Source organism: Engraulis encrasicolus, chromosome 4 (genome assembly GCF_034702125.1).
Source record: "Engraulis encrasicolus isolate BLACKSEA-1 chromosome 4, IST_EnEncr_1.0, whole genome shotgun sequence".
Lineage (NCBI taxonomy): Eukaryota > Metazoa > Chordata > Actinopteri > Clupeiformes > Engraulidae > Engraulis > Engraulis encrasicolus.
Window position 1 is genome coordinate 25,100,827 of NC_085860.1, and position 20,356 is coordinate 25,121,182.

A 20,356-nucleotide genomic window follows, 5' to 3' on the forward strand; every position below is an offset into this window, starting at 1 on the left:
TAACATCATGCCAAAGGCCAAAGAGATTTGTAGCTAGACGATGGTGCTAATTATGAAAATTGTAACCATGATGTTGCCAGGCTGGAAACAATTTTGTCGCGAGTCATTTTGAGGTTAACTGTGGATTAGTGTTTGCTACAGCTGAGGGAGAGAGGGACAAGAGTTGTATCCTTCCTGCAAGAGGCCAAGAGACACTAACATCAAGATTGTTGGCCCTTGTTGTAAGAAAAATTGTTGGCCTATGACTGAGAGATATACCAGATACAATGTTACACCATGCTTTCAATTAGCAAAGCTAATCTGCTCCTTCTATGGTTGACATAATTCTACTCAGTGATGCAATATATTGCCACTATTATTTGTTTGTAGGCCTACCTATTTCAATATCATCATGTTTGTTATATCAAAGAATAATATCGAGGGGTGTAAAATGTAGCACTTCAAAAGTAGCAGGTTCTCTTGTTTTTTAGTTAAGAAATTCGGAATGGTTTTAGGGGGTGGTATGCTTGTTCAAACAAATAATTCTTCATTCAAAAAAGCCGTTGAAAATAGATATCTGAGTAATGGGAACGGATGATAACGCGGTCTCAAGAGACCTCAAAAAGTTTTCTCTGCCCAGAGCGCAGCGCCCGTCCCTAAAGAATGGTGAGTTCTTTTGGAAACTGGTGCCCTCGCACGGCTGCTGGAGCAGTGATGCGGTCTTCCGCACGCCAGTGTGTGTGTGTGTGTACTATGTAATTTCATCCAGCCTGCATTCTTATAGCTCGTATGAGAGAGACTCCTACCTTGCCTTCCTTCCTTCCTTACGTAGCTGATGGATGTAACCTGAGGTATTGTTGGACGATTCTTTCATTTCTGCACGTCGTGGCGCAGGGGAAATCTCCCGACGGCCTCTCTTTTTTTGGGAAATTGTTATGAGGAGGACACAGTTCATTTGAGAGACTAGAGAGGACGCATGGGCGACTCCAAAAAATCTTGATGCCAACCGAGTTGTTGCGTGTGGGACTACTTATTTTCCTCTTGCTGGAGCAAAAACTTTTCAATGGAGAGCATTCCATTTTCTCAACGGAAAGGAATACGGCAACGGGCCATGCCATAATGCTATTGATTCTGCTAGTTGTCGGTCTGGGATTGCTGGATTCCGGTAAAACGAAATCTCTGTGCCTGGCTTCGGACAGGGCTCCCGTGCTGTCCTGTAACCGGGGGGAGACATGCGAACCGAGACACCGGAGGGATGCTGGGGGACGCGGCGGCGTGTATGAGCACCTCGGCGGTGCACCGCGGCGCAGAAAGCTGTACTGTGCCACCAAGTATCACTTACAAATACACCCCAACGGTCAAATAGACGGCACACTGGAGGAGAATAATCCGTTCAGTAAGTTATCCCCTACCTACGCAATTTATTTAGTGTGTGTGCCTATACATGCGTGAGGTTACTTCAAAGTGCCGCAGATCAATGACGAGCGAGATTGATTTATGGCGCAAAAGCGCTGCGTAATTTTTAGCCCTTGCTATAAATGTGTACAAAAGTAGGACTGTAAATCAAAGGCATAGCACGTCCATCCGCCAAAGGGTCCCACCTATTTTTGTAGTCCACTTTGGTAAACAAAGTTATGTATAGTAGACAGGCCAAGTAGGATGAAGAATTGAATAGATTCAGTAACACAGCTGTGCGTTATAACGCAGTCCAATTAAAATTTAAATAGTTATAATAAATCATGTTAGATTTCCCAAGTTGAAGATCCGTATGGTTGAGGGTGTGACTTCTAGGAATACTTTCCTCAATTGCTATTGCGAGTTGTTGCAATTCCTATATTAATCATCATTTTGAGCTGCTGTACTAGGCCGCACAATATGTTCTAATGCATCGTACTTCAGGTGGTTCGTCATCATATAAACCTTTGTCTACCCCTGTGCTCTAATTTCAACCAGGCATTCTGGAGATCACAGCTGTGGACGTCGGGGTGGTTGCAATTAAAGGTTTGTTTGCAGGAAGATACTTGGCCATGAACAACAGGGGTCGGCTCTACGCCTCTGTGAGTATGCTGATATTGACTTTGAACTCTCTGTCACTAATTTAATGTGCATTTTTCTGAAAAATGTGTTTTGTCAACACGGAACGTAGCATGCTTGCTTCAAGTGTGTGTGTGTGTGTGTGTGTGTGTGTGTGTGTGTGTGTGTGTGTGTGTGTGTGTGTGTGTGTGTGTGTGTGTGTGTGTGTGTTACGTATTCAGAGACAATGAATTATTGTTGTAGCTTTCTGGCATAAGATGATCATCAGCGATGATCACAACAGAGCTATTATGGATGTGTTTTGGTGGAGCGCTATATTGCCCGTTTTATGAGCAAGGCCTCCCTTTTCAAGAGGAGATGTGATGGCTGTAAACACTGCACATGAAATAAACCAGAAAAGCCTTCATTGGTTTATGAATCATAGCCCTAGCGCTTAGGTCTGTCTGACTCATGGTTGCCTGCCTCCCTAACGTGGTAAACATATCAGCAGTGAGAGTGTCCTCCTTCCTGCGGAAAAAGAAAGTATGCCATGAAAGCTTGTAGTACAACTTGGAAGTCCCTTGAAGTGACTATGTTGGGTTCCTCTGACACTCTCCCTCCTCTGCCCCCCCCTATCTCTTTCTTTCACTCTCTCCCTGACTCTCACTCACCCTCTCTCTGACAGGAGTCCTTCAACAAGGAGTGTGAGTTTGTGGAGAGGTTGCACGAGCTGGGCTACAACACCTATGCCTCCCGCCAGTACCACACGGCAAAGCCCCTAACGGCCAACCACAGCATAATGGCAGGTAGCCACACTGGAGGAGGAGGCGGAGGAGTAGGAGGAGGAGTAGTGGTAGTTGGAGGAGGAGGTGGTGGTGGTGGTGGAGCAGGCAACAGCTGGAGTACCCTCAGCCGCGGTCGCACCAGCAGCAGCAGCGGCAGCAGCAGGGTCAGGCACAGACCCAGACCCAGCCCCGAGAGGCTTTGGTACGTCTCCATCAACGGCAAGGGCCGGCCCCGGCGGGGCTGCAGGACCCGGCGCACCGAGCGGGCCTCCCTCTTCCTGCCCCGCGTGCTGGCCCACGCGGACCATGACATGGTGCACCTGTTTCACGTCAGCCGCCAGTACCGCCACAGCCTCCTCCACCACAGGGACTTGGCCGCAGATGAGTGAGCGGATGATGAAGCAATGGAGTGCATTGGGGAACAGGGAACAAGTGGAGGGGAGAGTGGACCCCGTGGGGAGGGAAACACACACAGGCACACACATGTGTATACATACAGTACACTGCACAAATGCACACAGACGTACACACACACACTCAGATGTGGGCAAGACCAGGTGGAGCAGGTGAATCACACACCCCAGAGAATGCCCCTCAACCCCCCTCCACAAACAGAATTGCACACACACACACACACACACACACACACACACACACACACACACACACACACACACACACACACACACACACACACACACACACACACACACACACCCATTTGCCCATTTGGAGGCACCCACACAAGGCCGTATACTGGAACACGTCTATCATTAAAGGTTCAGCATGTTTGGGAGTGATGTATGGTGCATTGCTGGTTTTGTGTTTTTGATGGTGCTTGTGTTGTGGGATCTGTCTGTCATTCAGGACAGGAGGTGGTGCATTTCCTGTCCGTGAATTATTGACAGTGTCCTTTGAGATGAAAGCTGAGATAGGGTAACATTTACATGAAATGGACATGTGTACACACACACACACACAAACACACACACACACACACACACACACACACACACACACACACACACACACACACACACACACACACACACACACACACACACACAATGTACTGACTGTAGCATTATCGACAAGAATAATGTTCGTCTTTTTCTTTGCAATGTACATATTTGGTGTTTTAGTAAACCAGGTACCACGCCTGTGCATAATGTTTATTTATTACATTTCATAAATGTTTAAATTATAAAGAAATGTATTTTCATGACTGATGACTTTTTTTTATTTGTTTTTGGAGAGTTTTGACCTCAGAATGTGGAAGAAAGTCAAGGGCATTGTGAAGAGGTCAGCTGATGTGGTTAATATTGTTTCCCCAAGTTGGTGAAATGTAGGACACAGAAATGAAACATTTTTCAATGTTTTGTCAGATTGAAACCCAACCTCTGTCATGAGACTATTTCCTGAAAAAAAAAACTACAAAACTACATATAACATAACATAGCGTCTCACAAAAACCTTTCAAATAGATTTTTAAACTTTGTCAAATCAGCACAATACTACAGGGACACAATGAAATCCAATGATAGGCTAATGGCGTTGCTTTTGCCGTCTCTGTCTACTGTACTGTATGTCTGGTCTGTGAATGAGAAGCCCATGCACCTCATAAACCCATCCTAATGCTGACATGGCTCCGGCTCCGGCCAGCCAAGCCAAGGGCAAACGCATGATGATGTGCTGATAGCAATGTTCAAACGCAATGTTACTCTATACTAGGGGCATCTCGGCTGTTTCCTGCCTGGAACAATGGATCCATCCTCTGGGGAGACATGGGGAAGCTGAGCGGCTGGCCTGGGGGCCAGACTGATGTGTCGTGTCTAGAGGCGCATCTTGACATCAGGCTAAGCAGGCAGCTGCTTGGGGCCCCCAAGCCCCTGGCTGGTGAATAACAGCTCACACTTTGCTACAGTATAGTGGCAAATCTCTTTCAAATGTTCACTCCATTGAAATTTCGCTTGGGGTCACAGCTGAACATAGAATCGCCTCTGGGACTCGTGTCCAAACAAGGACGAGCATCCATCCATCCATCCCTCCCTCACTCCCTCACTCCCTCACTCACTCCATCCATCCCGGCAGCCGGCAATGTTCTCTTTGAATCACCCCGCCCGCACCACTGACATTCTTTAGACCTGGCCATATTATGTTTTACTATGAACAAGCAAAACTGCTTTGGTGTGTCAGGCATGTTGGGGAGACAGACTTACATGGGTAGACACAAATGGATATGATAGTGCCCTAATGTGGAGCTGCAAATTGGATGTGTGCAATTCCAACTTTGCAATATGCACTAGTAATTTTCTTCCCAATTGGTTTGTAAAGTTTGTCGTGTATGGTGCAACTGTTACTGCAAAAACTGTAAAATGCGAACTGTACTGAAAAAAACATGGGATGCAATGAGACTTGCCTGAGACCTTTAATTGTGGGCAGACAAACTAGTCTTCTGAAGAGCTTTAGCCTTTAGCCTGCGTTTTCATTCAATATGGAAGCCTAAAATCCAGAAGCATACTGCACTGAAGGTCTGGTGAAAGGAGGGACTTGTCAAATGAGCAGCCTTGCTGCAAATGATAAAAGAAGGAAACAGAGAAAATTGGTGATGTCTGTGATTATTATTTTGAACATCATGTAGTTTTTGGGAGGTCAGGAACCAACTCACTGATCTAAAGTGATATGGCCATTCATATCATAATATCCCCGCTGCTCTTTCATCCATTGCCACATCCACTCCTTCCCCCTCTTCCATTGGCAGACACTGCACCCTAGGGGCTGAAGATGTGAAAAAGGGGATTGAGTGGAATAGCCTGCACAGCACCTGGGATTCAGCCATCCTTGGCCCGAGTACTGAGTAGTGATTTGTCAGCCCATATGCGCAACAGTTGCATATTTTTTAAAATCTGTCAAACACCAGGACAACGATACAATACAAAATGCACTCCCCAAGGTGAAATAACTAAAAGCACTCTTCACTTCACAGGTTATACTTGTACCACTGTGTAAGGTTAGCATCACAAACAGGCATCCGGGGAGTAGTCCCATCTGAAGAACAGCCAGTACACAGAGGAATATACTGCATAACTGGTGAAAAGTAAAAGCTGAAATAATGGTGTTTTTAATTGTATGGAAAAACTGGGATCACTTCAGTACTACATAGAGAACTGAGAATATGAACACATAGAATGAAGTAATTCATTAATAAAATAATCTAAATTTTCTCCATAATGTTGAAAAGGAATTATTTGATCCATCCCTAGCAAAAGTGTTTCAAGTAGGCTAATTTGCATGCGTATCTGGTGGCAGGCCTATACATTATAATACGGTCAGCAACATCGGTAGTTTTTAATGCATTGATGTTTATTGATGTAACTAAAAAGTCGAACAAATATCACATCCAACACTAACTCAACTTATATAGTGTGTGACTTCATCCAGCGTCATTGGCACTGCAGAAATCCTTGTGCGTAAAAGACGCATTACGCACAAGGATGCGTAAAAGACGCAGCCTTCATTGTTGTCGTTCCGAACAACAAAAAGCTGAATATAACGTTATTCAAAAAATATCTCCGCTCCGAATCAGCATGGGTGGGTAGCCCTCACCCTCTCTAAACAGATATTCTCAGGTGTATTCATTGTTCAGCAGTGGTTTGTGTACTCCCTTATTTTGTTACTGTGCAACCTGTAAAGGTAAACATTAATAAGAATGCAGTTGAGCACCATGGAGAGCGACTATGCTCGCCTCTGGGCTTACGTTTCACCACAATAAGCCCCCAGAACATCAAAACAACTTTTCCAAGTAAAGTTGCCAACATTCTTTCATCTATTAAAACAAAACTCGAATCACGAGTGCAATGTGGTCATTGTGCCAAACTATCGAAGTCCTGCAAAGGCGTTTATTGCTGGGCTTCAGGGAGATGCTATGCAAAACACGACGGTCAAAAGACTTTCTGTCTGACTTCACAACACTTTTGTGCACATGTCAACTCTTCATTGCCTGGGCAGCGAGTCTGTCGCGCGGTTAAAGGTTCAAATAATTCAGGGGTAAACTTTGAGGTCTGACCACATTCGATATTAGCCTACTGTCGCGTTTCAAAGGCGAGTTGTACGGCATTCATGGGCACTCAGACGTGAACGTGAGAGAAAGTTTTCAAGCGAATCTTCTGCACACTGACTAAACCTTTTTATGTACGTAATTACGAGCCATGTTTTCTTTTTTCAATGTTTTGTCCCGGCGTTATAATTATTTGCAGACAATAGGTCATCCTCCTCATAGAAGCAGATCAAAGGATCTTTTTTTGGGCTACTGACAAAGACATTCCTTTGTATAACCTCACATTAAAGCATGACTTTCTTCTTGACTGTCAGGCCTTGTCGATCTGCATTTCATTAGCCAGCATCTAGTCCCAGTAATGGCATGAGTTTACTTTCACACCGCTTCTTTTAAGGGGGCATCGTCATGTGCGTCTGTGTGCCTGTGCACCCTTCAAGAAACCTACTGTCCCATCCTCAGAGAGCCCACGCAGGGGTCACCCACAGACCTTTCAGACGAGTCTACAAGCACTGCAAAATATAGCATCCATTAGTTTAATAGTGGTCGTCATTGGACTATTAATTCTACCCATCCCAGACGGACAGGGATTAATTAGCCTACTAAATTGATCATGATTTATGGCGTGAGTGGACGTTTATGACTTTTAGTGAAGCTGCAGTGATTTGATGACTTTAGTTTTTTTTTCCCCTCTAAAGTTCTCCCGCCAAACTGGGACAAGTCATGGTGGGGAAAACAGGTGCTGCGTCTCACTTCGCACCTCAGTGACACCTAGGTTGTGTATTGTACTGTCAATAGACATTCTGTGAGGGCCGAGAGATCACACGTTGGCTTCATCTCTTGAATGGACCTTTGATGTCGTGTAGCGTCTGGGCTATTAAAGAAAATATGTCTCGATAGGCTGCTGCTGCTGCTGCTGCTGCAAGTTTTAAAGTTCACGATGGCTGAAAAGTGTAATAATTATTCCCCATGTGTTTGTCTTCTCCCAAAAAGCACCTGTTCTTAAAAGTTAATCTACAGATAGTAGGCGACAGGAAGTCCTATTTCCGAAGTGTAAAGATACAATAACTGTAACAACATCCACATCCAATGAGTAGCCTAGTGTCCATGTGGATTCCTGTTAAAGATATGCAATGCGCCACGTTATCTTGGCCAATCAAATCATTATGACACCATAACATTGACATTCAAGCGAAACCGAAACTATATCAGTTAGCGGAGAAACTCCATAAAACGCACAGCACGTGGCAATACGCACGGTATAACTGTTTATTTATCCTATTTTCTGTTAAATTATTTCCCACTCCTTTGGGGTCTAGAAGGTATTGCAATACGCGAGCTGTATGAATTCATTGCCACTAACTAGTTGTTGACAGAGCACTTGACCAGCATCCGATTTGTTTATTAGTCGTTGCGCATTAATTATTTCTTTGTGGTGACGAGGTGGGAGTTGCGAACACTGAACCAACATCTGTGAAGCTGACGCCTGTGTTGCAGGGGATGAGAGCGACCTCATGTTGCAGTAGGTTGCGTGTGTGATGTAATTTCGACGCAGATAGACTATAAATACCGCCACTAAGCGAAAGGTGCCATGGTTTGGCTATGCCTTGCGAGTACCGCCGACCAACAATACACAACTTCAACGGCAACGAAGTCACAGTCGAGTTCGATTCAACCTCGGTTGGAACTATTTACTAATCGAAGGGACTCCATACAGAGTCAATGGAAAAGTCACAGTCGTGCTCGAGACTGACGTTCCGCGTTGTTCGGATCACTTTGACAAGCGCTAAATAGTTATTCGAAGTGACACGCGCCATTACAACTTACTTTTTGGAGCCCGGGGATTTCAATATCGACTACAATGAGCGTGATATCGGCCTTCTCAACACTACTTGTCCTCGGACTGCTGTCAGTGGAAGTGCGCTCAGCCCCGTATTCGGTGCGGGCAGACGGCACTCCAGGACGACACTGGGAAACACTTTACACACGCTCATTGGCTCGTAATCCCTGGGAAAAAAGAGACATCAACCGGGATGGTGATTATCTAATGGGCATCAAAAGACTCAGACGACTGTATTGCAATGTGGGGATTGGGTTCCACATTCAAGTCTTACCAGATGGCAAGATAAATGGGGTGCATAACGAAAACCGATATAGTAAGTAGCCTATAACCCTAAAAACGGCGCTGTGTCATTGCCTTACTTTTAAGGTTGAACTGTTGGCAACATGTGTTTAGGGGAGAGCCCATAGGCCTATATTATAACTTCCAATTCATGTTTTTAAACTTGCTGCAAAGGACACGTCTAGTCCAAACAGCCTATCATTTAATAATTCAAACTTGAGAGGTAGTCATGTTCAGCACGATAGAAAACAGCTGTCATGCAGTACAAGTGTTTTGGAACAGCAATTCTTCTTTGCATGTTTTTCTTTTCTTTCTTTTTTTTTAAAAGGTTGTTTTGCTCATGTCATGTTAGAAATATCACTGACTCACAAGCTTCAGCCTGATGTAACTTTGCCAGAAACTTTGCAAGAACTCTTCCACAGCCAAACATGACTAATTATAGTGGATCTCAATGTAATAATTTCTGTTTTTAGTTGAATTCAGAATGGTATTCCAGTCAATACAAACAATACAGTAGCTGTCAGGCTGTTGATTGGTCTGTCTGTCCTGGGTTGTGTGACTTTGAGGCTGGGAAAAGAGCCTATTTGTGGTCATCTGGGGTAACTTGGAAAAACCACCCACAATCAGTTGTTTTCTCTGCCGATTCATCACACATATTAATGTCCTATATGCAACTGTGTGTTTTCTAGGTCTGTTAGAGATCTCACCAGTGGAGAGGGGAGTTGTGACTCTTTTTGGTGTCCGGAGCGGTCTGTTTGTTGCCATGAACAGCAAAGGGAAGCTTTATGGATCTGTGAGTATCTATATCAAACGATATATCCGTCTCATACACATAACAAACAGACAGACAGTTCATGATTTTCAAATAATCTGTTACAGTACAAGACCTACTGCAACTTTCAATCCGTTTTTTTATCACTCAAGCAACAATCTGGCCAGTGTCACAGCCTGTAATCAGCATTTCCTTTTATAACCAAGACAAGAATCTCTCTAATCTTACTTCTAGAAAGCATTCCAGTAAACATAACAGTAAGAAATGTTTTGCACATAGTCGATTTTATTTTTTTCTAGCTCTGTTTTTCCATTTCACTTGTAAAGGTGATTCCCAAATGTTCACTTGTTGACAATAAACTGCAGTATATAGGGTGGTAGTTTGGGGAGTTGTTTATTTTACATAGTGTGCTATGTTGTGAATGAGCTACATGTAGATTCTAACATATTCATATTCAGCTTCAAGTGTCAGTTACCGCTCTGTAGTGAGTAACAGCAGCTCCCCTTAGGTGTGTGCGTGTGTGTGTGTGTGTGTGTGTGTGTGTGTGTGTGTGCGCGCGTGTGTGTGTGTGTGTGTGTGTGTGTGTGCGCGCGTGCGTGTGTGTGTGTGTGTGTTCGTGCATGCGTGCGTGCGTGCATGCACACGTCTGTGTGTGTGTGTGTGCATGTGTGTGTGTGTGTGTGTTCGTGCATGCGTGCGTGCGTGCATGCACACGTCTGTGTGTGTGTGTGTGCATGTGTGTGTGTGTGTGTGCGTGCATGCATGCGTGTGTGTTTGTTAATTGATACATACAACCAAATAACATGTCTTGATGTCCCCTCCTCCCATCAGAGTCACTACAACAATGAGTGCAAGTTTAAGGAGAATCTTCTTGCAAACAACTACAACGCATATGAATCAGCGGCTCACTCAGGGATGTATATTGGACTGAGCAAGACGGGCAGGACAAAGAAAGGAAACCGAGTGACTCCAGCCATGACCGTGACACACTTCTTACCCAGAATCTGACCTACAGGGATGCTGCCTGCACGTCGGACAGTCATACCTCAGCTCGTCTAATGAGAAGTACACACACGGTTGGACACAAGCAGCAAGAAAATGAAAAGCACTTTTGAACAATGAGAGAAAGATAGAAAAAAAGTTTGGAGTATATTTAAATATGATTATTTAAGTATGTACTGTATATTATGAAAAAAAATATTTTATTTATTTTCCTGTGAGATGTTTTTTTATTACTTAAAAAAACGCGGAGCTGAAAGAATGGCGGGCAGAGAATTTTTAATATTTATCGGAGCCGGTGCTGCTAGTTTCTTTGTTACAAGGCCGATATTTGGATGATCTCACCACAATAATGGACTTTTGGAGAGGATTATATTTGCACTGTTTACAAAAAGTGTGGCACGATGACTGAAGAACTACATCCTCATACCCCCCCTCACCCCCCCCCCCCACCCCTCACCCTCTTCTCACTCAGTCTTGAGAGTCCTGTCAACCTGGTGTCTGTGCGTACTGTAGCAGAGTGAAACAGATCACCAACTTTTAAAGCTTATGTTGTGTTGGCTTGACTGATGTTTTGAATCTTTGTTATAAACCACTACGCCCCTACTATCCCCCCCTACTACTGCACACAAACACATAGTCCATGTCAGATCGGTAACACCCATACGAATCCAGGTTTGAACAGTGTACTATTGTTTACTACTACCACATATGGAGTGGTTTGAGGATACGTGACGTTACACTGTGGTTTTTGACACTGTGGCATTTTGTGTTACTTTTTTGTTTCTACCTCATTCATGAATTAAGTCTTAGCACATGGGCTATGGTTCTATTTTTATTTTATTTTTATTTATTTTCTTCATCCCATTTTTTTCCTGATCTGGCCTGACACCCAGTGGGCCTATACTACAAAGCTGGTTCAGGTTAAGTTAAGAGGTAAATAATCTAATAGAAGAGCCTGGAGTCCTCACTTTCTTAAGAAAAGCTCTTGTATTAGATGATTTACCTCTTAACTTAACCTTAACTTATCCTGAACCAGCTGTGTAGTATAGGCCCAGTGTCTCTGTCAGGGACAGATAGAGATGTTTGAATATCACTGTCCCCAATCTGGAGATGCAGTAGTAGCATGCATAATAACAAATGCCTGACTGGCTGACAGTGATGTGTCTGTGTGTGCAGTGGGTGCTTGAAAGGCCAATTAACTTAACATAGAGTTTAAGGGAGCTCGAGGTGCCACAATTTCTGCAATTGATGTCTTTTAATGTTTCTCCAAGTGGTTACAGTTTTGGGGTTACACTATCATGTGACGGCAGGTCAGGATATCTACACTTCTGTGCAAAAATCAGCGTCTTGATAAGTGTGTTTTGTTTTTGTTAGGAACTCCTTCATTTAGTATTGGACAATTGTTTTCTGTAGGGTATGTGTTGTACAGTCATTGGCATGTCTGTAGTTTTATACAGGTCCTGTTGCACATTGTGGTTTTATGTGCTGTGCACATTATGATGTTTCATTAGAATAATAAATCATGTTCAGCAACACTGGAAAAACCTTTTGTCTTTGATTCCATGTATTTCACACGAGACAATAATGCAACACTTGCATGGCCACAATTTTGAAAGTACAAGTACATACATCAAATACAGATCGCATACACCAAGATGCATGCTCGCACGGATGCGCGTGCGCACACACATGCACACATTTTGTGCGTAATTTGTAAGATGATAACTTCCTTAAATAGCTATCAGATAACTAGAAATGTGAAAGTTTTTCTTTCATGACTTTTTATGTTGTCATTTTATGAGCCTGTCAGAGGTACAATGAGCCCACTGGGTGAGGGCCAACTCTTACCAAGAAAGGTAAACATAGAAAAAGTCAAAGCATCCTCAATGAAACCAGTCACCAAAACCACAGGCACCACATTAGTTTACATATTAATTATGCACTAATATCTTACAGCCGCCATTGCGGGCTGTCCCCTTGCATGGGTGAGGCACAAATGCAATTTTGTTATGTGCAGTGTGCAGTGAACACTTGTGTGCTGTGGATTGCTGTGTCACAATGACAATGGGAGTTGGAGTATCCCAGTTGGACTTTCATACCTGTGCAGAAAAGCACTGTAATAGCACAGACACATAGGTGACTTTGTAGGAAGCATATGGTGGAAGATATGGGCAGTTGTCTGATGCATAGGAATAGCTAGCCAACATGCAAATGTCTAGGCACCTAAATGAATCTTGAATAAAAGAACTCCAAGACAGCACTCTCATTTTTCTTTTTCATTCACTCATGAATATTTCCGATGGATGTTTGTTACTTGGATGTCAATCATTGTGTCAAAGGTGAACACTCTGTTAAGCGCACACTTCCCACCTATGGGTACAATCGCCATTACATGCTGAAGAGCAGAAATTGTAATGGCAGTGTCTCAATCTGTTACTTAAGGCTTGTGCACTGTCATAGCAATGTTGTTATGATGTAGTTGAGTATTTTCAGCAAATAGTGAATAGGCCCGCCGACGACCCCATCTGCAATAAGAGGCCCAAAAAATCGAGTTATTTTATTGATCTATGCTTCACGCGGGATTCACCACTCCGTTAAAAACTGTAAAGAAAAAACATTAGTCAAAAGTGTGAGTGCGTCCCACATTTCATGGGCCTTTAAAGGGCCTTAGGGGTTGGTAGAGTAGAACAGCAGTAGAAGTCTCCTCAGTGGCAGTAGGCTACTGCTTTCAAAATAAGTTGGCCATTTTTGCTAGTAGGCGTCTAGAATGACCATCAGTCTCAGAAGGTATGGGGAAATTAAATGTTTTGGAACCTGTTCCCAAAACATTAACCAAAACAAAATCAGCACTGCTGTGCTGGCAGCACAGTTTTGAATGAATGTGGCGGATTCTTTTTTTGGTTTCTTTTTTGAGTTGAAAATTCTCTTGGCCTCGGAAGGTAGGTCATGGAAAGTGTGGGAAGTTTTTCCCAAAATGTTCCCAAAACAGTGACCTGAATGCTGGTACGCAATACTGCCCTACAAAGGCAAAGTGCAATAACTATGCCAACATTGAAACGGAGAAAAAATGTCTTCAAAGCCTTGGTATTTGGTTGGATATTGTAGTTACTGAAAATTTTACATAGCAATAACAAGGGATGTAACTAGGTTTGAGAGGCAGGGGTGGCTTAACCCCTAGAGGAGGTAAGGTATTGCTTAATGGCTTGTGTTCAGTGCTTTACTGCATTTGTTTTTGAAAAAAAAAAATATATATATATATATATATTGGATAATGTTAAAAATCTGCAAAAAATATAGGGTGGCTATGACATATGTTATGGTGTCTCCAGACACGCTAAAATGGGGCTGTCCAGGCCCATAGAAATAACTCTAAAACGGAACATGTTTGGACCACAAAGACTTTGTCACCAGATAAAGGAAGGGTAATGAAGACCACTTTCAGTGTAAACTCAATTTTGACAAAATGTGTACTTACTGCCCTTTGCCTTTGAAGGGCAGAATAGTTGACATGCTGCTAATACTTGGCCACAAAGAGCACTTTCATTGCTCATCTTTTAATATTAAGATGTAGGCCTATATGTAGCCTGTACATTGTAATAAACAAATGCATTATGTAACTTAACAGCATTATCAGCGGTGTGTTCTGCTTATATACTTGTGAATAATGTATTGCATTCAATGCAATTGTATACAAGTCTATGACAGAGTCCTCAAGTGACCCCTTCACTAATTGTCCTCACATGTTGTTCTCATCCTATGTCATTAAATATCTTTACAAGGAGAACCTGAACACTCAGAAACATAATGTGATGTGCATGTCATAGTGTTCCTAAATATTAACACAGCTGGGCTGTAGCTTACATTTCCACTTGCTTCGGATGTGCAGTAGGCCTACATTATTATTCCACAATCTCCGATGTTGGTTTTGCAAGAAACACACTTGACTTAGTTCTCTGTGATGAGCAGTGTCAGTAGCTGTATGTAGGGATCATAGACCATAATGACACTGCAACCTTCGCAGTGTGGTATTGCACTATGGAGCTGTATCTCAAACCTGTACAATGCTCTACTACAGTGTTTCTCAAACTTTGTCAGACCGAGGACCACTTTGTCCTCTGTCCTAAATATGTTCAGGGACCACCTGTCAACTGAATTGACAGTTGATGGGTGCTAACTTGATACTGCTAATTTCGATGCAGATCAGTTACTTTTTTATCCACATTCACAAGCCTGTCTTATTGTAGTGAAAATGTTATGTTTAGCTTTGTAATAATGTTACAAATATAGCTACCTTGTCTTGGTAAAATAGAAATCCCCTCGCGGACCACCTGAGCTCTGTCACGGACCACTGGTGGTCCCCGGAACACACTTTGAGAATCAATGCTCTACTGTATGATGACTACATTAGGATGTGATCTGCTTTAATAAAGAAACAACAGTTTAGACAAAGAAACAACATAGTTTACAAGAATCGTTTAATGTTACCTGGTCAATTTAGATGTGCTTATCCCCTAGGGGGACCTCCAACATTTCTGAAAATACAAATGAAAACCAATTTGTTGATTGACAAGAAATTCATGCAGCTGGAAAACATTGCCCAACATTCCAATTATTTAAATCGGGTGATTTATTTCCATGTACAGTAGGTGTGACATTCTTTGTTAAACACAATGAGTATGAAACCAGCCAAGGGAGAATCAGCAGCACCTTCCTAGCTGTGAGAGTCCACACCCTTTGGGTGTGCTAATAGAGGTCAAATCTAATCTAGCATTTGTAAATTGGCTGTGTCATGTCGATGGGAATAAACGTGATAGCAGCGTTCACTGGTGGTAGGGCATGGAATTTAAGGCGCGAAATAGTTGCAGAGAGAAATCTTGCTGTGACTTCAGTAGTGATGGGGAAACCCTTCGTACTCCCTCCTCTTCCTCTCTCCCTCTCTCCCTCTCTCTCTCTCTCTCTCTCTCTCTCTCTCTCTCTCTCTCTCTCTCGCCCTCTCTCTCTCATCCTCTGTCTCTCACTGAAGCCTTTTTTCCCACCATCTTGAGCTGCTGTCCAACCAAAGTGTAAAAACCGTCCAGATCCTCTCCCAGCTTTCACAAATACCTGAATAATTATTCCAGCTCTTTTGCGGCGCTGTGTGCCTGTATTGGACCAATATAGGAATAAAGAGTTCTTCTTCCTGTTAGCCGCTATCCTTCAATTGCACAGTTTACCTCAAGGGCCCATATAGTGCCCCGAACCCTTTCAAGTCCCCATCCATACAAAGGTTTCACACAGGTCTAGACAGACCCAGGAAATTCGCAACAATGTGTGTGCTAACAAAGAGTGTATTGATGGTAATTGAGCCAGGCTAAGTTGATGGCCTTAGTAAACAAGTAGGCAGGTCAGGGGGGAGAGCGGGAGAAGAGGCTGGATTTGTCGAGCCATACTCGACAGCGCCAAAGCACACACGTAAAAGGCCTGAGAGGGAGAATGAGGGGACTGTGGGGAGCACATGCAGACTTTCCATTAGGCAAAGCTAGGCAATTGCCTAGGGCCCCGACTAAATTAACCCTTCATCGGGTCCCCCAACTGTCACACCAGTTGTAGTAAATGCACAAAATAGTAGCCCTGATCTTATCTGTCACTCATGCAATCGAAAATACATATGAAACAAAACAATAAAAGAGCTCCAAAACATAGAGTTCTAAGGTCCTTGTTTTGTGTACATATTTGAAGAATGACTTTTTAGGGCCCCATGTTAATATTTCGCCAAGGGCCCCAAAATGGCTAGACCCGCCCCAGGTGAGGAGGTGCAGTTGGTGGCAGAGGGCAGCACTTCTCCAGTACTTGTGAATGGATGTGTATGTATGCAGGCTCTCCCTGTCTGTCTCATATGGCAGGCACACATGCATATTGGGTACGTAGAGTGGGGTCTATGGAGATCTGCCAGCCCATTACACACACAAACACAACAAAGAAAAGGACAATTGTGTCAATGATCACTCTATTCAACTGTACATTGATGCACACGGCAGTGATATTGGCAGTGGTTTAATTTCACTCCAGTATGAGTAAAAAGAGGTGGTGGAGAGATCACAGCTTCAAGAAGTTTAAAACCATGTACGTACGGTATGTATGCCCTTCTTGCATGTGCATTGTGTGCAGGTGAATTAAGTAATACGATGCTGTTCCTGTCTGGTCTGTGCATTTATTAGGATCAGCTTCTTAAGAAACTATAGGCTCTTTTCCACTGCTGGTGTTATGGTATGCCTACAGCTTGACACAGCACGACTTGGCCGCCACTTTTTGCTTTTGGATTGAGCTTTGTCTTGCCCAATCGAAAAGCAAAAAGTGGCACCTGAGTCGCGCTGAAGGCCTACCAGAAAACCTGCCGTGGAAAAGAGCCTATTCTGGATCATAAAATGTAGGCCTATGTTGCAAGAAATTAACTTTGGAGCCACCTCTGAAATAAAATAGGAGAGGATGAGCGCTTGTGTGCTTAGTGGCCTCATGCCGACAGTAGCCTCTTAAGCATCCAAAGTCTTGCTGAGATGACATCGACACTGCAAACAGTTTTAGGAATCACGGCTACTGCCAAAAGCAAATGAGGTGAGGTGAGCTGAGGTGAGATGAGCAGACCTCCCAACTAGACGGAGCTCTTCATGAGCTGTGAGAAGTAGCACAGCAGGCGATGAGGCAGCAAATGGACATCATCATGAAATGAAAGTGAAAGCCCAACTGGGAAACTCCAACTCCCATTGCCATTGTGACACAGCACTCCACAGCATACAAGTGAACACTGCACACTGTACACAACGAAATTGCATTTATGCTTCACCCGTGCAAGGGGGCAGCCCCCAATGGCGCCCCAAGGAAGCAGTGCAGCGGGACGGTACCATGCTCAGGGTACCTCAGTCATGGAGGAGGATGGGTGAGAGCACTGGTTAATTACTCCCCCCACCAACCTGCCGGGTCGGTAGTCGAACCAGCAACCTTTGGGCCACAAGTCTGACGCCCTAACCGCTTACCCATGACTGCCCTATAGGGGTCTGCCATGAAGGGGTCTGCCATGCCTATACCTCCCCACCAGGCCTTGGTGGAGGGTGATAATGAGACAGAGGTGTCCATTCATGTCTCTTTTCCACTGCCTGTTTTCTGGTAGGCCTACAGCTCGACACAGGGCGAGGTAGCAAATAGATATCATCATGAAGGGGTCTGCCATTCCTATACCGCATCACCAGGCCTTGGTGGAGGTTGATAATGAGACACAGGTGTCCATTTATGCCTCTTTTCCACTGCCGGTTTTCTGGTAGGCCTACAGCTCGACACAGCGCGACTCGGCCACCACTTTTTGCTTTACGATTGAGTTATTTCGTGCCTATTCGGAAAGCAAAAACTGGCAGCCAAGTTGCGCTGTCGAGCTGTAGGTCTATCAGAAAACCAGCAGTGGAAAAGAGGCATTACACTGGACTAGTTGTCTACTTTCAACCATGAGCAAGTATAGTGGTGTCATGTTCAGATACGTTATTACCAACCGTATTCGTTCACCTACCTTGACTCACATACTATATAAACTTATCTGCCATCCCAATCTTAACCTATAGAGTTCAATATGACATTGGTCCACCTTATGCAGCTATTGCGTCTTCAATGTATCTGGCAAGGCTGTGCGCAAGATTGAGGAGTGTGACGTGTATAGAATTTTTTTCACCATTCTTCCAGAAGCACATTGGTGAGGTCACACACTGATGTTGGTCGAGAAGGCTTGGCTCTCAGTCTCTGCTCTAATTGATCCCAAAGGTGTTCTATTAGGTTCAGGTTAGGACTCTATGCAAGCCAGTCAAGTTCAGTCCAGGGGCTGTTCACTCACGGAACTTCCTATTAGCCACAATTGGCTAACCCTAACCACGGGACAGTGCAAAATGAATGGGTGTCAATGGAGTTTTTTACCATTATAATTTTTGTGATTTTTTATAATTTTTTGTCCTGAAATATGAATATTAAGTTCGAAGCTAGAAATAACAAGACCCCATTTGAGTAGCGTTTCGATTATTTTGCGCCACTAGATTATTATATACTGGGTCACAAAGCTCAATTTTTATGGGGCCAAACCCATAAACATTAGCACGATGCTAGCGAGTACAGATTGAAATCTTCTAACCAGCTGTAAAACTACACACCTGAACGATTTGTTAATACAGCCTATTGTTAAACAACAGTCATAGTGCTTACCAGGAATGTTTTGTTGATAATATTTGTGACTGGAAATGGCAGTAGCAATGTATTTAGCATGGGTTCCCCTTTCCATTCCATACATTTTCCCACATGAAGGACTGGCCTACGCTCGTTACAGCAGTATGCATGCAAAGCTAACTGGCTACAATGGGAACCAATGAGACTGAGCCTTCTCCCCTGTGTTCTAATTTCTCTGGTTCAGTCATACTTTCATCCATGTCTTTATAGAACATGCTTTGTGCATTGATGCACAGTCATGTTGGAAAAGGAAGGGGCCCACACCAAATTGTTCCCACAAGGTAGGGAGTATGGCATTGTCCAAAATGTTTTGGTATCCTGAAGCATTCAAAGTTCATTTCACTGGAGCTAAGGGGCCAAGCCCAACTCCTGATAAACAACACAATAATTCCCCCTCCACCAAATTTTGTACTCGGCACAATGCAGTCTAAAATATACTTTGGCTAATCTGAAGGTCAGATGAAGTTTGGAGTTCTGTGACAATGACTGTGCAGGAAGTTGACCACTTCTTTGCACTATGCACCTCAGCATCCGCAAACCCCTCTCTGTCAGTTTATGTGGTCTACCACTTCGTGGCTGAGTTGCTGTTGTTTCCAAACTCTTGCGTTTTCTTGTAATAAACCTGACAGTTTAATGCGGAATACTTGGGAGCAAGGAAATTGCATGACTGGATTTGTTGCACAGATGGCATCCTATGACAGGTCCATGCTGAAATTCACTAAGCTCCTGAAAGCGACCCATTCTTTCACAAATGATTAAAAAAAAACCTCTGCATGCTTTATTTTATACACCTTTGGCCAGGCCAAGTGAAAAGAACACCTGATTCTGATCATTTGGATGACTGAGCAAGCACTTTTGTTAATATAGTGTAGATAGCAAACAGCCTTACATGCAGTCTCCTGCAGCACCGTTGCCAGGCCACCCTAGGACGGAACTGGGCGCGCTTTCTGAACTGGATGCGCTGTTCACGGAATACATGATGTAGCAGGTGAGCAGCAGCAAGGTGTTTGAATTGACAGAGGAAAGTGTCAGTATCATTTAACACCTTGTCGCTGATATTCACTAAAATATCTCATTACTAATTTGTGAAATTATTAATATGGCTGACAGGTAAAGTTAGGGTTAGCGTTAAAGCAGCATGGTCCTAATGACAATGAGACTGGAGTTGGGGTTAGCGGTTGAATTTGGATCGCATACAACTACAGTTGACCAAAATCATTGTCAGGGTTAATGTGAGACAGCATGGTTCTCTTGATAATGAGACAGTGTTCAGTCAAACAGGGCAAGTAGCCTTGTTTTGATCTCATGGAGGTACATTTGTGTACACTTACCGCAGAAATACACCTACTGCGACAAGAGCGAGGCGAGCGACGGAAGTAATTGACTTTGTATTG

At 43.6% G+C, this 20,356-nt stretch overlaps 2 protein-coding genes across 2 annotated transcripts; both read left to right on the forward strand.

The window, feature by feature from the left end:
• Window positions 1-1,098: 1,098 nt before the first annotated feature.
• fgf3 (fibroblast growth factor 3) lies at window positions 1,099-3,166 on the forward strand. The gene is made up of 4 exons (XM_063197774.1): window positions 1,099-1,375; window positions 1,933-2,036; window positions 2,678-2,751; window positions 2,890-3,166. The coding sequence occupies exons 1-4, from the start codon at window positions 1,099-1,101 to the stop codon at window positions 3,164-3,166; spliced, it is 732 nt and encodes a 243-aa protein (XP_063053844.1).
• A 5,271-nt stretch (window positions 3,167-8,437) lies between these two features.
• On the forward strand, window positions 8,438-11,148 carry fgf4 (fibroblast growth factor 4). Its single transcript, XM_063196074.1, has 3 exons — window positions 8,438-8,987; window positions 9,643-9,746; window positions 10,557-11,148. The coding sequence occupies exons 1-3, from the start codon at window positions 8,693-8,695 to the stop codon at window positions 10,731-10,733; spliced, it is 576 nt and encodes a 191-aa protein (XP_063052144.1). The 5' UTR covers window positions 8,438-8,692; the 3' UTR covers window positions 10,734-11,148.
• Window positions 11,149-20,356: the final 9,208 nt, after the last annotated feature.

Coding starts and splice junctions, on each gene's coding strand:
- fgf3 (XM_063197774.1), top strand. CDS start 1,099: ATGCTATTGATTCTGCTAGTTGTCGGTCTGGGATTGCTGGATTCCGGT. Junction 1,376..1,932: donor GGAGGAGAATAATCCGTTCA/GTAAGTTATCCC, acceptor AATTTCAACCAG/GCATTCTGGAGATCACAGCT. Junction 2,037..2,677: donor GGGGTCGGCTCTACGCCTCT/GTGAGTATGCTG, acceptor TCTCTCTGACAG/GAGTCCTTCAACAAGGAGTG.
- fgf4 (XM_063196074.1), top strand. CDS start 8,693: ATGAGCGTGATATCGGCCTTCTCAACACTACTTGTCCTCGGACTGCTG. Junction 8,988..9,642: donor GCATAACGAAAACCGATATA/GTAAGTAGCCTA, acceptor TGTGTTTTCTAG/GTCTGTTAGAGATCTCACCA. Junction 9,747..10,556: donor AAGGGAAGCTTTATGGATCT/GTGAGTATCTAT, acceptor TCCTCCCATCAG/AGTCACTACAACAATGAGTG.